Consider the following 15,822-nt stretch of genomic DNA (forward strand, 5'->3'; position numbering starts at 1 on the left):
TGCTGGATAAGCTGTGGTACTGTCCCTTATGGCTATAATTGTATACCATACGGTTAGCTCCCCCTGCTGGGCTCTGTTATGAAATCTATCTTCCTAGAAGATTTATTGTTCACCCGATTCTTACTCTTAATAAACCTAAAGTGGAACTATAAGCCCCAGCAATACCACAGACTAGGCGCCAGGTATGGCACACACAAGGGTTAATGAGTATTCCGCCTGTCACTGTGCGCTCCCGGCATGCTCTGCTCTCCTGTCAAGATGGCGGCGCCCGGTGACCGGCAGACCTCCAGTCCTCTCAGCGGGTTCCCGTTCTCTATCCCGAGGGTGAAGCCGGATGGCGGCGGACAGGAGGGGGACGGGAAGCCTAAGAAGCCGTGCCGGGCGTGCATGGACTTCCGGAGCTGGATGAGGGAGCAGAGGAAGCAGAGCCCGGCCTTCCAGGTGAGGGATGACCGAGGACGGACACCACAGAGCAGGGAATGGAAGCCGCGACCTGATGGGTTACTGGTGGCAACAGAGGCTCCAGGACTTTCATGTTTTATACAGAAGACATGGCGGAGGCTGCAGGGGGGGAGGACTGGATGGCGGAGGCTGCAGGGAGGGAGGACTGGATGGCGGAGGCTGCAGGGGGGAGGACTGGATGGCGGAGGCTGCAGGGGGGGAGGACTGGATGGCGTAGGCTGCAGGGGGGGAGGACTGGATGGCGGAGGCTGCAGGGAGGGAGGACTGGATGGCGGAGGCTGCAGGGAGGGAGGACTGGATGGCGGAGGCTGCAGGGAGGGAGGACTGGATGGCGGAGGCTGCAGGGGGGGAGAACTGGATGGCGGAGGCTGCAGGGAGGGAGGACTGGGTGGCGTAGGCTGCAGGGGGGGAGGACTGGGTGGCGTAGGCTGCAGGGGGGGAGGACTGGATGGCGGAGGCTGCAGGGGGGGAGAACTGGATGGCGGAGGCTGCAGGGGGGGAGAACTGGATGGCGGAGGCTGCAGGGAGGGAGGACTGGGTGGCGGAGGCTGCAGGGGGGGAGGACTGGATGGCGGAGGCTGCAGGGTGGGAGGACTGGGTGGCGGAGGCTGCAGGGGGGGAGGACTGGATGGCGGAGGCTGCAGGGAGGGAGGACTGGATGGCGGAGGCTGCAGGGAGGGAGGACTGGATGGCGGAGGCTGCAGGGAGGGAGGACTGGATGGCGGAGGCTGCAGGGGGGGAGGACTGGATGGCGGAGGCTGCAGGGAGGGAGGACTGGATGGCGGAGGCTGCAGGGGGGGAGAACTGGATGGCGGAGGCTGCAGGGGGGGAGGACTGGATGGCGGAGGCTGCAGGGTGGGAGGACTGGGTGGCGGAGGCTGCAGGGGGGGAGGACTGGATGGCGGAGGCTGCAGGGAGGGAGGACTGGATGGCGGAGGCTGCAGGGAGGGAGGACTGGATGGCGGAGGCTGCAGGGAGGGAGGACTGGATGGCGGAGGCTGCAGGGAGGGAGGACTGGATGGCGGAGGCTGCAGGGAGGGAGGACTGGATGGCGGAGGCTGCAGGGAGGGAGGACTGGATGGCGGAGGCTGCAGGGAGGGAGGACTGGATGGCGGAGGCTGCAGGGAGGGAGGACTGGATGGCGGAGGCTGCAGGGAGGGAGGACTGGATGGCGGAGGCTGCAGGGAGGGAGGACTGGATGGCGGAGGCTGCAGGGAGGGAGGACTGGATGGCGGAGGCTGCAGGGGGGAGGACTGGATGGCGGAGGCTGCAGGGAGGGAGGACTGGATGGCGGAGGCTGCAGGGAGGGAGGACTGGATGGCGGAGGCTGCAGGGAGGGAGGACTGGATGGCGGAGGCTGCAGGGAGGGAGGACTGGATGGCATAGGCTGCAGGGGGGGAGGACTGGATGGCAGAGGCTGCAGGGGGGGAGGACTGGATGGCGTAGGCTGCAGGGGGGGAGGACTGGGTGGCGTAGGCTGCAGGGGGGGAGGACTGGGTGGCGTAGGCTGCAGGGGGGGAGGACTGGGTGGCGTAGGCTGCAGGGGGGGAGGACTGGGTGGCGTAGGCTGCAGGGGGGGAGGACTGGGTGGCGTAGGCTGCAGGGGGGGAGGACTGGGTGGCGTAGGCTGCAGGGGGGGAGGACTGGGTGGCGTAGGCTGCAGGGGGGGAGGACTGGGTGGCGTAGGCTGCAGGGGGGGAGGACTGGGTGGCGTAGGCTGCAGGGGGGGAGGACTGGGTGGGGGAGGCTGCAGGGAGGGAGGACTGGGTGGCGTAGGCTGCAGGGGGGGAGGACTGGGTGGCGGAGGCTGCAGGGGGGGAGGACTGGGTGGCGTAGGCTGCAGGGGGGGAGGACTGGGTGGCGTAGGCTGCAGGGGGGGAGGACTGGGTGGCGTAGGCTGCAGGGGGGGAGGACTGGGTGGCGTAGGCTGCAGGGGGGGAGGACTGGGTGGCGTAGGCTGCAGGGGGGGAGGACTGGGTGGGGGAGGCTGCAGGGAGGGAGGACTGGATGGCGGAGGCTGCAGGGGGGGAGGACTGGGTGGCGGAGGCTGCAGGGGGGAGGACTGGGTGGCGGAGGCTGCAGGGGGGGAGGACTGGGTGGGGGAGGCAGTTGTGCATAAACCGGAGGCTGAGGGATGAGGTTTTTCTGACTTGTTTATCTTCTCCCCGTTCAGGAGGGTGACCTGGAGGATAAGGAGCGCCCGGCTGAGTGTCCATTAGACCGCGAGGAGCTTGGCCGCAGTACCTGGTCCTTCCTGCACACAATGGCGGCTTATTACCCCGACCACCCAACCAACAAACAGCAGCTGGAAATGAAAAGTTTCATTAATATCTTCTCCAAGTTTTATCCCTGTGACGAGTGTGCGGAGGACCTGAGAGAGAGGTAAGTGACACCACCTAGACGGGGTGGATCCTCAGCTGTTATCAGAGCATACAGGGCTACAAAGCTAAGAGCCCAGCAGTGTGAGGACTGGGTATCCCTGGAGCCCTGGCAGAGATTGGACGGTTTTCTAGCTGTGTAACGTCTCGTCTCTTTCCAGGCTCTCCAGGACGCAGCCGGACACCAGTAACAGGCACAACCTCTCCCAGTGGATGTGCCGCCTCCACAATGACGTCAACAAGAAGCTGGGAAAGGACCAATTTGACTGCTCCAAAGTGGATGAGCGATGGCGAGACGGCTGGAAGGACGGGTCCTGTGACTGACACTCGGGGACCTCTAGTTATTTTGTCTATTTTCTTGGTGGGATTTGGGAAGGGGGAATAGATTTACAATTGCTTCAGATCTATTTATATTTCTATCCTCTCTGTTCATTGGTGAAGGCCACACGCAGGGACATTGTCATCGAGATTTACCCATAAGGACCAAATGTTCTACCCTTGGGGCTCAGTGAAGTGGTAAACATTGTAACTATTTGTGCCTAGGTCATAGGTCAGCAAAGTAAAACCCCTGGTTCCACTACACATGATCCAGACAGCGCCTGATACTGCCCATCACAGGAGGCTCTAATTTGGGTAAAAAAATAACATATTCCTGTTGGATAAGTGAAACCAGACAAATGTGAGTCACAGAGTGTCCTTCCCCCTAGTTATATGAATGGGGTCAGGTAGGTGGCTCTCACTTAATAAGATGGAATTCTTATAAAAGGAAGGAGTATCCCCATCGCCCTCCCCTTAGTGTTCTGCCATTTGCCCTGGGTTCTAGCTGATCTGTCCTCATGAGCTTCATGATGTGATTTCTACTGATGTAATACACATATAACGCTCTGTATGTCAGGGTTGTATACCAGCGGAGTGCCGCCATATGTCTTGCCCCCTACTCTATAAGTGCCGTCATTTGCAGTGAATCTGGTTTTATGACCTGCTACATTCTACACCGTCTGTGTTTTTATATGGAAAATGATGTGAATTTCTCAATAAATCCTTTGGTTATTACAGTGTGTTCTGGTAATTGTGGGTTCACCAGTTACTGACAGTTGTGGTCAGATCGGGTAGAGACAGCAATACAGCAATGTCTCCAGCGGGCGGAGCTAAGATCATTGACATAGAAGTGAGACTCATGTGACTTCCGTCATCTCTGCTCTAGCACCAGAATCCACAGCGTACACAGAGCTTGTCACCAAGGTCAAAGACTGCACTGGCTGCAATATATGTAGATGTACATACAGTGCGGTTTTATATGGATCAGTTAAAACAAAATGTAATGATGACACAGTGACTACACCAGCAGCAGAATAGTGAGTGCAGCTCTGGGGTATAATACAGGATGTAACTCGGGATCCGTACAGGATAAGTAATGTCATGTATGTATACAGTGACTGCACCAGCAGCAGAATAGTGAGTGCAGCTCTGGTGTATAATACAGGATGTAACTCAGGATCAGTACAGGATAAGTAATGCCATGTATGTACAGTGACTGCACCAGCAGCAGAATAGTGAGAGCAGCTCTGGGGTATAATACAAGATGTCACTCCGGATCAGTACAGGATAAGTAATGTCATGTATGTACACAGTGACTGCACCAGCAACAGAATAGTGAGTGCAGCTCTGGGGTATAATACAGGATGTAACTCAGGATCAGTACAGGATAAGTAATGTCCTGTATATACACAGTGACTGCACCAGCAGCAGAATAGTGAGTGCAGCTCTGGAGTATAATACAGAATGTAACTGAGGATCAGTACAGGATAAGTAATGTCATGTATGTACACAGTGACTGCACCAGCAGCAGAATAGTGAGTGCAGCTCTGGGGTATAATACAGGATGTAACTCAGGATCAGTACAGGATAAGTAATGTCATGTATGTACACAGTGAGTGCAGCTCTGGAGTATAATACAGGATGTAACTCAGGATCAGTACAGGATAAATAATGTCATGTATGTGCACAGTGACTGCACCAGCAGCAGAATAGTGAGTGCAGCTCTGGAGTATAATACAGGATGTCACTCCGGATCAGTACAGGATAAGTAATGTCATGTATGTGCACAGTGACTGCACCAGCAGCAGAATAGTGAGTGCAGCTCTGGAGTATAATACAGGATGTAACTCAGGATCAGTACAGGATAAGTAATGTCATGTATGTACACAGTGACTGCACCAGCAGCAGAATAGAGAGTGCAGCTCTGGAGTATAATACAGGATGTAACTCAGGATCAGTACAGGATAAGTAATGTCATGTATGTACACAGTGACTGCACCAGCAGCAGAATAGTGAGTGCCGCTCTGGGGTATAATACAGGATGTAACTCAGGATCAGTACAGGATAAGTAATGTCATGTATGTACACAGTGAGTGCAGCTCTGGAGTATAATACAGGATGTAGCACTGTAGAGATGATCTTTTATCATGGTGATAATATAGAGAGATTAATGTATCAGACTGGAAAAGCAGTAGTGTTGTGTATGAGCAGTCAGCAGGTGGCAGGACACCACAAGGTACAGTAATTGTGTGATCAGGTCTTCCCTTGCCCCCAGAAATTCTCCCTCTATGATGAAGCCTGTGGTGTTAAAAGAACCAAAAGTAAATAATTAACAATGAGACATAAGTGAATACAGAAATCTATACAAGCTGATTAAATCTGTTATGGTGTTATTCTCCCACTAGGAGGCATCATACATAATTCATAACGTAAAAGTAGTTGTAATTCTATAATCCGCACTACAGTTTACACTGCTCTGTGCCCCCATAGTTCACCCTTCTGAGTCTATCCCTTTAAGGGAAGGACTGCAGATCTGTGCATAATGTTCTTCTCATCACTCTATTTTAGCTTATACTGTATTTTAACCATATGCTTTGATTACCTTAGTATCCAGGCGCTTTTTATAGAAGATCAAGGGTTAATAATAACACATGTATTCTGGGAAATCCCCGATTGGGTTTTTACTTTCACATTCGTATTGTCACACGGCCAAATGTGCTATCATCTCCAAACAAATCTAGGTGTGTCCTGCCGGTCTATGCGGAAATTCATGTGGTTAGTCCTGTACAGCCGGCGGCCATCCCACAATTACTACTTATCTATAACAGTCTCATCACTGACATGAAGGGGGGTATATATTAGCTGGTTAGAAACCACCCAATACCCCTGGTCAGTGATATGCTGGTGGCCATTGACTGGGCTCTTTTCAGAGCCTCCAGACTGTGTCCTAGTGGTAGTGTGTGCATGATGTGGTGCGCCCCTGCCAACCAATCAGCTACTCTCACAGGAAGTAAGTTCTTCACATTTCACCAATGGGAAGGTGCCATGTTGCTAAGACACCTGACTTGATAGGAAGGTGCCTGAGCAATAAGGATTTTAGTCTAAAATTGTGATTTGTCAGTATAGTTTGTCCGATTACTTACCTCTGCCTGTGTAACCATTCACAAACGTGTACCTGGAAGTCCTTACAACTGGATGATGATGTACGTCCACCCCAGATTGTGCCGATTATAAAACATCCTTGATTAGAAACATCTAAGTAAATGAAAGTCATTGTTATATTCTATGTTTTTGATAACTATTTGTTTTTTTACAGAAAGACACATTTTTAGTATAACTGAACTACCGTTATCTAATAACAGGAAATGAAAGGTCTGATATGAAAGAGGAACTCCGGATAGTCGCGCAGCAACAAGACAAAGATCAGATGAAACAGCCCTGTGCGTTTCCACTGTTCAGTTTTGTTAATTCTGAGCATTAAATCTCTGATTTGCACATAAGTGATTAAATTCTGCCTCTCCAGCCACCACTAGGGGGAGCATGGGAGTTCAAATAGTATGCAATAGGTTCCTAAGCGCCCTCTTGTGGTGACTACAGGTAAAACATTTATTGTATGCTCTGAATGATATAAAGATAAATTAGGAATCTGCATTGGACATGGTTTAAAACTATAATAGTGTTGATGATGGGGGACTGATTAAACTTTAAAGGGATCATACTTTTAGTGGTAATGAGTGTAGCTTCCCCAAGTGCACTGGGGGGTATCCTCGCACTGCTGTGCTCTTAGCTCTCTGCATTAAAGGGTTACTCCTCCCACGAAGACAAGATTCCTAAGTATACTCAGGATAATAAAATAACGTATTCTCTAATTCTGTCATTAACAAAACTACAGCATTTCACAGATATAATTTCAACCTGTCTCAGTCCTGGTGTATACAATCTGGGTTGTCCCGGGATCCAACCATAAATCTTCTGACTATGGCTGATCAGGGCAGATTCTTCTCACTGCAGCGCTCTCCGTCTCCTGCCCCTCTCCCCTGAATTACAAGACGAACTACAGATAAGATCTTTATAACAGTGGAAGGAGGCATAGCGAGGGCCGCCATCATGGGAGGGGGTGTGTGTTGGGGGTTCTAGTTGGACTGTGTTCAAGGGCCCCCCTTTTTTCCAATCAAAAAGGAGGGCCCGAGGGGATCATAGTACCCACTAACTCCCCATACCAGGACCCTATATGATCCGCCATCAGTCTGAGAAAAAAACAAAAAAAACTATACTCACCTTTCAGCTTCTTCCCCCTAGCCCACGGCTCTGTCTTCTACTCTTCCAGCCTGGGCGCATCAATATGACTCGACAGTGTCACGTGACGTCAAAGCGTATGCACTGCGCAGGCCCTTACACTATGACATCACACGACCATGACAACCCCGCGTCATAGTGATGCGCCCAGGCCGGAAGAGTCAAAGACGGAGGCCGTGGAGAAGAAGCCGAAAGGTGAGTATAGATTTTTTTTTTTACTAATATACTAAGTGGGCATGTGCTGGGGCTGTCTATATACTGAGTAGGCACATGCAGGGGCTATGTATATACTGAGTGGGCACAGGGCCGGATTAAGGTTGGTGGGGGCCCCTGGGCGCAAAATCTGGTGGAGGCCCCCACTGAGTGTAGCGTACACATACGTCCTCCTGCTTCCTTTCCACTATCCAAAGAGTAACACCACTACATACAGCCGCCTTGCCCCCAGTAACACAGCTACATACAGCCACCTCGCCCCCAGTAACACAGCTACATACAGCCACCTCGCCCCCAGTAACAGTTACATACAGCCCCCTCGCCCCCAGTAACACAGCTACATACAGCCGCCTCGACCCCAGTAACACAGCTACATACAGCCACCTCGCCCCCAGTAACACAGCTACATACAGCCGCCTCGCCCCCAGTAACACAGCTACATATAGCCCCCTCGCCCCCAGGAACACAGCTACATACAGCCGCCTCATCCCCAGTAACACAGCTACATACAGCCCCCTCGCCCCCAGTAACACAGCTACATACAGCCCCCTCGCCCCCAGGAACACAGCTACATACAGCCGCCTCACCCCCAGTAACACAGCTACATACAGCCGCCTCACCCCCAGTAACACAGCTACATACAGCCCCCTCGCCCTCAGTAACACAGCTACATACAACCGCCTCACCCCCAGTAACACAGCTACATACAGCCGCCTCACCCCCAGTAATACATCTACATACAGCCGCCTCGCCCCCAGTAACACAGCTACATACAGCCGCCTCGCCCCCAGTAACACAGCTACATACAGCCGCCTCATCCCCAGTAACACAGCTACATACAGCCGCCTCGCCCCCAGTAACACAGCTACATGCAGCCACCTCATCCCCAGTAACACAGGTACATACAGCCGCCTCATCCCCAGTAACACAGCTACATACAGCCGCCTCATCCCCAGTAACACAGCTACATACAGCCGCCTCATCCCCAGTAACACAGCTACATACAGCCCCCTCGCCCCCAGTAACACAGCTACATACAGCCGCCTCACCCCCAGTAACACAGCTACATACAGCCCCCTCGCCCCCAGTAACACAGCTACATACAGCCGCCTCGCCCCTAGTAACACAGCTACATACAGCCCCCTCGCCCCCAGTAACACAGCTACATACAGCCGCCTCGCCCCCAGTAACACAGCTACATACAGCCGCCTCGCCCCCAGTAACACAGCTACATACAGCCGCCTCACCCCCAGTCAAACATCTTTACATCCTTCACCCGTACCAGATATACAGTCCCACATAACATACACCTCAGCCCACACAGCCATGCAGTCCCAAGCAGTGGTGTAAATAGGAGAGATTGGGCCCCATAGCAGATTTCTGCATGGGGTCCCCTTTCCCCTTAAAAAAATATAAACATATGTCGGCTGCATTCACATAAACATGTGGTGGCCAGACTATCGCCTGGCAGGCACACGTCGGGCGTTGTGGAGAGGAGGAGAGGTGACGGCGGCTCACCTCTCCCCTCTCCATAGAGGGTACGGTGAGCACGAAACAGTGAGTACTCGTTGTGCTCACCGTACCGAGCCCATGCGCTATAGATGCCTATGGGGGAAGTATATCCGGTAACAAATTTGCAGCCAGATATACGCCCCCCATACGTTCTTGTGAATGTACCCTTATACATACATGTTTATACAATTACACACTGATATATACAAACCATTATATACTTAGATACACACAAATAAAGTTCTACACACGTATACTTGCACCCATATATATACACACAAGTATACACTTACACACATTCAGTATATAGAGCTTATAAATACATACCATATACACAGTATATACAAAAACCACATCATTCATATATATAAATGTGCACATATATATGCTTATGTAAATATATGCGTGTATAAATACAGTAGATGCATATACACACAGTATTTACACCTATACACAATATATACACCTATACACAGTAGATGCATATATACTCATATACACAGTAGATACATATATAAACAAGATACATATATACACATATACACAGTAGATGCCTATATACACAGTATATACATATATACACATATACACAGTAGATGCCTATATACACAGTATATACATATATACACATATACACAGTAGATGCCTATATACACAGTATATACATATATACACATATACACAGTAGATGCCTATATACACAGTATATACATATATACACAAATACACAGTGGATGCCTATATACACAGTACATACACATATACACAGTGGATGCCTATATACACAGTATATACATATATACACAGTAGATGCCTATATACACAGTATATACATATATACACAGTAGATGCCTATATACACACTATATACATATATACACATATACACAGTAGATGCCTATATACACAGTATATACATATATACACAGTAGATGCCTATATACACAGTATATACACATATACACAGTAGATGCCTATATACACAGTATATACATATATACACAGTAGATGCCTATATACACAGTATATACATATATACACAGTAGATGCCTATATACACAGTATATACATATATACACAGTAGATGCCTATATACACAGTATATACATATATACACAGTATATACCTATATACACTGTATATACATATATACACATATACACAGTAGATGCCTATATACACTGTATATACACTCATATACTTATATATACACATATATACACACAGACAAATACATGTATATACTTACCCCCGGTGACCGGCCATGGCGTCAGGCTGGCGTTCGGGCGGGTGCTTCTTCGGGCGGGGGTGTCGGTCGGTTGCTTGTTCGGTCGGGGGGGGGGGGTTGCTTGCTCGGCCGGGGAGGAGGGGTGGCGGGTGCTTGTTCGAGCGGAGCCGCGCGGGAGCAGGGGGCGGGGCCGGGCGGGAGCGGGGGGCGGGGCCGGGGCGGCTCGAGCGGAGTTGCTTGCGCGGGGTGAGCCGGTGGGGGTGAGCCGGGGGGGGGGGGGGCATTGTTGGATGACTCAACTATAGCGGGGGATGGGAGCGGGGCCGCGGTCACCTATGCAGAAAGATGGGCGGGGAGGCGGTCACCTATGTCTAGGGGCGGCGGGCGGCTCAGGAGAGTGTGCGCGGGAGGAGCGGGGGTGCAGTCTGGTGGGGGCCCCTAGGGGGGGCAAGATGGTGGGGGCCCCGGGGCTCTAGCCCCGCGAGCCCCGCCTATAATCCGGCCCTGAGTGGGCACATGCAGTAGTGTAGGGTCCTGTCTGGCTTGTCATAGCTTTATGTTATGTATCAATGTGGGAATGGATGCCAGTGGGGGGGGGGGCACAAAATCCCTATTGGCAGCCTTGGGCATAGCAGAGCTGACTCTTTGTGATGAGATATTGCAGAGCTAACTCTCTGTGTGTATTATAGCTTAGATGTAGCAGAGCTAAGAGTGTCATTGTATGTAATATGTATCTCATGGATCTTATTATCTCTCGTTTTCTATGTGTCAGATACTAGTACAATGTTCAGAATGAAAGTGTAGATAAACTCTGTACCCGATAATCTAAGCACATTGTCAGGACACAGCATCTCACAGCACAGAGGGATCATGAAGTGTCTGCTTAGAGAGTCCCCGCTGAAACTCTGGAATCTTACACTGACCATCACCGAGTGATAGGAGCTGAAATATTATTGTGTAATCATCACTGGGGGATTATAATTTGAGAACTTTCTTTCATTGGCAAACTCCTTTAAGCTATTGCACAGCCTCTCCCTGCTTTTGTATTTAATTAGTGTCTTGCTACAGCTGTGGAGTAGTGCAGTGCACTGATCTCAGAGCACAGCTGTGTGAGGACATGATTAGCATGATGAGAAGTGCACAACAGCATTTCCTCAGAGCTGAGAGGAGGGGCAATGGAGCAGCCCAATGCACAGAGCTAAGAGCCCAGCAGTCTGAGCACATGATCCCAGTTCTACAACCTTGGAATGAAATCCATATTTCACAGTCCTGCTGCTACTAACAACATACACAAAGGTCTGATTACACATCTCTCCAGGGACAATACATAACACTGGCTGGAGAGAGCACAGAGAACAGCAGTGTGAGGACACACCCCAGTGCAATCCTGGAATATAAATCCATATTTCACAGTCCTGCTGCTACTAACAACATACACAAATGTATGATTAAACATCTCTTTGGGACCAATAAATTATAGATATATAAATTTATGTTCCAGGATGGTACTGGGGAGGTTATTTGCAATACCCTCACCAGTACCATCCTGGAACATAAATGTATATATGTCTATGAATATATAAGTTCTGCCGCTAACGTCTGACTACACATCTCTCCAGGCACAACTCTCACTGCTGCAGTTTTAGACCGGCTGACAGACTTCTGATACTCCTCCCTGCTCTGCTTCTGTAAATCAATGTTTAGAATGATTCCTTCTGTAATGTTATCTGTTGATGTGTTCTACCACTGTTCATCCTGTTCCTCCTGGTTCATATGCAGACAATCTTACTCTGTATTTTGTTAGGTAAATTAGCTGTTTATTGCAGTGTCTGCTGTATGACGCCTCTATGGGACTCTCCATTAGATTTATCGCGCCTCACAATGCTCTCTATATGTCAGGACATAAACATATAATGTGGAAGTGTCAGCGCCATTTAGAGAAGCGCCATTAATAACCGGCAACACGTCACGTTTATTGATCTCTAGGGGAGAAGCTGCTGGTTATAAAACTCAGGATCTCCAGGAAGTCTTCTCCTGGCCTGAGGAGGTGAGTCACTGCAGCTTGATGAAGATAAACCGGGCTTCTGGGTAATGCTGTTACATCTTTTGTGGGTATCAGGCAATAGATCAGACGCCTCTAATGCCCCCGTGACACACAGCAGATGCTGCCAGTCTTACTTCCTGTATCTGTCTCACTGGCTGTAGACATCCCACACCCCCCTGCTCTATCCTAATGTGACCCTGCCTGATGCCCACACGTCTACATTCATCTAGAGATGCCAACTTAAAAGCAATGCCCCCATATGTTATGGGTCCCGAGCATCATTATCCAGTGGTGAGCGGTGATAAAGAGTGTCTCATGCTTTGGGGGACCTAGTGCAATTTTGGGACTGGTATCCTAAGTCTTTACCTTTATGGGGTTATGCTGTGGACAGGCCCGACTTGTAAATTAAGTCACTTGTAAATTAGTTAATATCCAATGATCAGGTGCAATCTGATGTATAGTAAGTGTTCCGTTTGCAGTATTACAATATTCCCATAAGAATTTATGGGGTTTTCTAGGTTAGTATTATTGATAGCCTTTCAAAGTCATCAGATTGGAGGGGTGCGACATTTGAGATTCCAACTTATGAGGCGTTTCCCCCACTGAGATGAACAGAGTCAGAATTCCAGCTCCTTAAATAGGTTTTCTATGTGATGCAGGACAAGACTGGTCCTCCAAAGAGAGGGATGTTCCTCGTTACTGTTCACCAAGGGATGAGTGTCCTGAAGAAAAGCCTCACCTCCTTCTGTATTAACTAAGAATTGTCAGGTCTCATTGTTCTAACTCCTTCATCATCTCATATATGAAGACAATGGGGCTCATTTACTAAGGGGCCGAATCGCCGGGTTTCCCAAATATTACCGTTTTGCACCGTTTTTCCCTGAATTGGCCCGGGTTTTTGGCGCACGCTTGCATGCAACGGAAACCGGGGGCGTGGCCGCCGAAAAACCGACGGATTCTGAAAAACAGCGGTATTTTAAAAAGAATTTGTGTCGCTTGACACGCACTCACATACACCGGGAAGAAGCAGGTGAACTCTGGCGGACCTCGGCGCAGCAGTGACACCTACTGGATATCGGGCACACGACCTTAGTGAATCCCGGCAGAACCCGAATCCACATCGGACAATGCACCGTGGGATCGCGACTGGACCGGTTAGTAAATGAGCCCCAATATGTGGATATGCCCCATACTGTATACCTGAAAGGTCCATAGAACCTGGCCGTCACACCCTTCATATAGTTTAATAAAGAGGTGTGGGAGCATTTGTGGACCAACAATGTCAGAGATTTTCCCCTCGTGGGAGGGACTTAGATATCACATGACTTGTACTTACCAATTAAAGCTTCTGCAGAGAAAGTAATGAATATGAGAGACAGAGTATGACAAACTGTGAAACCTCACTGTGACCACCCAGGAAGGACACAAACATCCCATAGTAAAGGACTTCTACGTGATGAAGGTTTTCCCCTTGGAGGCCGCACACTCCAGTCTTATATCTTCATTTCCAGAAGGAGGTTAATGGACCCGCATTGTCCCCACACAAAGGGGTCCAGGAGTGTGATATCAATTCATCATAGATGGATGTATAGTGGAGAATCCTCTTCAGTAGAGATTATATATCACCCCTCCCCACTCTCCTGGTAAAAGTTTATCAATGCTGTTCTATGCAAAACAGGGTGCGGATCTATGTGTGTAAATGAAACTGGATATAGTAAATTAGTTGCTGGAACCGGGGGGTTTTCTGGCCCTTTACAGATCTGGCCTTATTCCATAGTTCCTACTTGTACCCATTCCTGTGGCCCCCATCATATAATCCCTAGTGTCCTGTGCCCTCACTATATACAGTAATGCCTCCTGTCCTCTGCTAACACAATATAATGGCTCCTGTCAGTGTCGGACTGGCCCACTAAAGTAACAGAGGAACCTCTGGTGGTTAGAGGCTCTAACCCAATAGTGGATTCCATAAAAAAAGCAGAAGAAAGCCCAATTTGGAGGCTAGTATGGCCTACTTCCCGTGAGAAAGGGGGGCCCTCAGACTATCTGGTGGGCTCAAAAAGCCCCAGTCCAACACGTCCTCCTGTCCTCTGCCCCAACTATATAATCCCTCCTGTCCTGTGGCTCCTATATAATGCCTCATGTCCTGTGACCCCCACAATATATTACCTCCTGTCCTGTGACCCCCACAATATATTACCTCCTGTCCTGTGACCCCTGCTATATAATGCTTCTTTTTTAACTTTTTATTTTATTTTCAATTAATACAAACTGTATATACAATTAACCTTGCCATTTCAAAACAATTTGACTTTGCAGAATCAGTATCACATATATCAATATTTATAGGTACATCTTTGAACATTTCACTCTGAAACATGACATCACGGGTGGTTTCAATCACGCCCCTGCTTGTTTTGATTATATTAATGCTTCTTGTTCCGTGGCCCCCACTATATAATCCATCCTGTCCCCAAGCCCCCGCTATATAATCCCTCCTGTCCTGTGGCCCCTGCTATATAATCCCTCTTGTCCTGTGGCCCCCACTATATAATGACTCCTGTCTTGTGGCCCCCACTATATAATGCCTCCTGTCCCCTAGCCAGGGCCGGTTCTAGACAAAGTGGGGCCCTGGGCAAAACTAAAAGTGGGGCCCCAAAATAAAACTATTTTATGACCAGTCACAGTCAGCAAGAGGCTCCCTTTAGTATGGTAAAACAAACTGTAATTTTGGAGAATTTTATAGGAGATAGATGGATGATAGGGAGATTGATGGGCAGCACAGTGGCTCAGTGGTTAGCACTACAGCCTTGCAGCGCTTGTCAACATCTGCAAAGAGTTTGTATGTTCTCTCTGTGTCTGCGTGGGTTTCCTCCGGGTCCTCCGGTTTCCTCCCACACTCCAAAAAATTACTGGTAGGCTGATTAGACTTGTGAGGCCCATTGGGAAGAGGGACCGATATTTTCTGAAAGCAGACACATGCCCCATTTTCAAAATAGCATCAAAGAGTTTATAGACATAGGCGCCTTCAGGCAACTTTGATTCGAAATGAAACATTTTACAAAAAAATACTTAAAATTTGACTTTGATGGCAAAAAATGTGCTCCAAACAGAAACTATTTACCTTCACATCTGCTAAATGTAATAGATGGACATGTGTAGAGTTCACAAATGTCCCATAGTGATATGTTCACATAAATAAATCCACATAATATCACTAAAATTGTAATAACTAGATATCTTCTTTTCAGCTAGAAAATTCACACAAATCTATCATTGTATGCTCCTTACACAATGGTAACCCAAATAAATAACTATATATCCATAAACCAAGCTAATGAGATAATAAAGTCACTTTTAGATGTGCGTCATTG

General features: G+C 49.1%; 1 protein-coding gene across 1 annotated transcript; it reads left to right on the top strand.

The window, feature by feature from the left end:
- Window positions 1–215: 215 nt before the first annotated feature.
- Window positions 216–3,893, top strand: GFER (growth factor, augmenter of liver regeneration). The gene is made up of 3 exons (XM_072122562.1): window positions 216–441; window positions 2,636–2,844; window positions 3,002–3,893. The coding sequence occupies exons 1-3, from the start codon at window positions 238–240 to the stop codon at window positions 3,162–3,164; spliced, it is 576 nt and encodes a 191-aa protein (XP_071978663.1). The 5' UTR covers window positions 216–237; the 3' UTR covers window positions 3,165–3,893.
- The last annotated feature ends 11,929 nt before the right edge of the window (window positions 3,894–15,822 follow it).

The sequence above is a fragment of the Engystomops pustulosus genome, chromosome 8, assembly GCF_040894005.1.
Source record: "Engystomops pustulosus chromosome 8, aEngPut4.maternal, whole genome shotgun sequence".
NCBI lineage: Eukaryota > Metazoa > Chordata > Amphibia > Anura > Leptodactylidae > Engystomops > Engystomops pustulosus.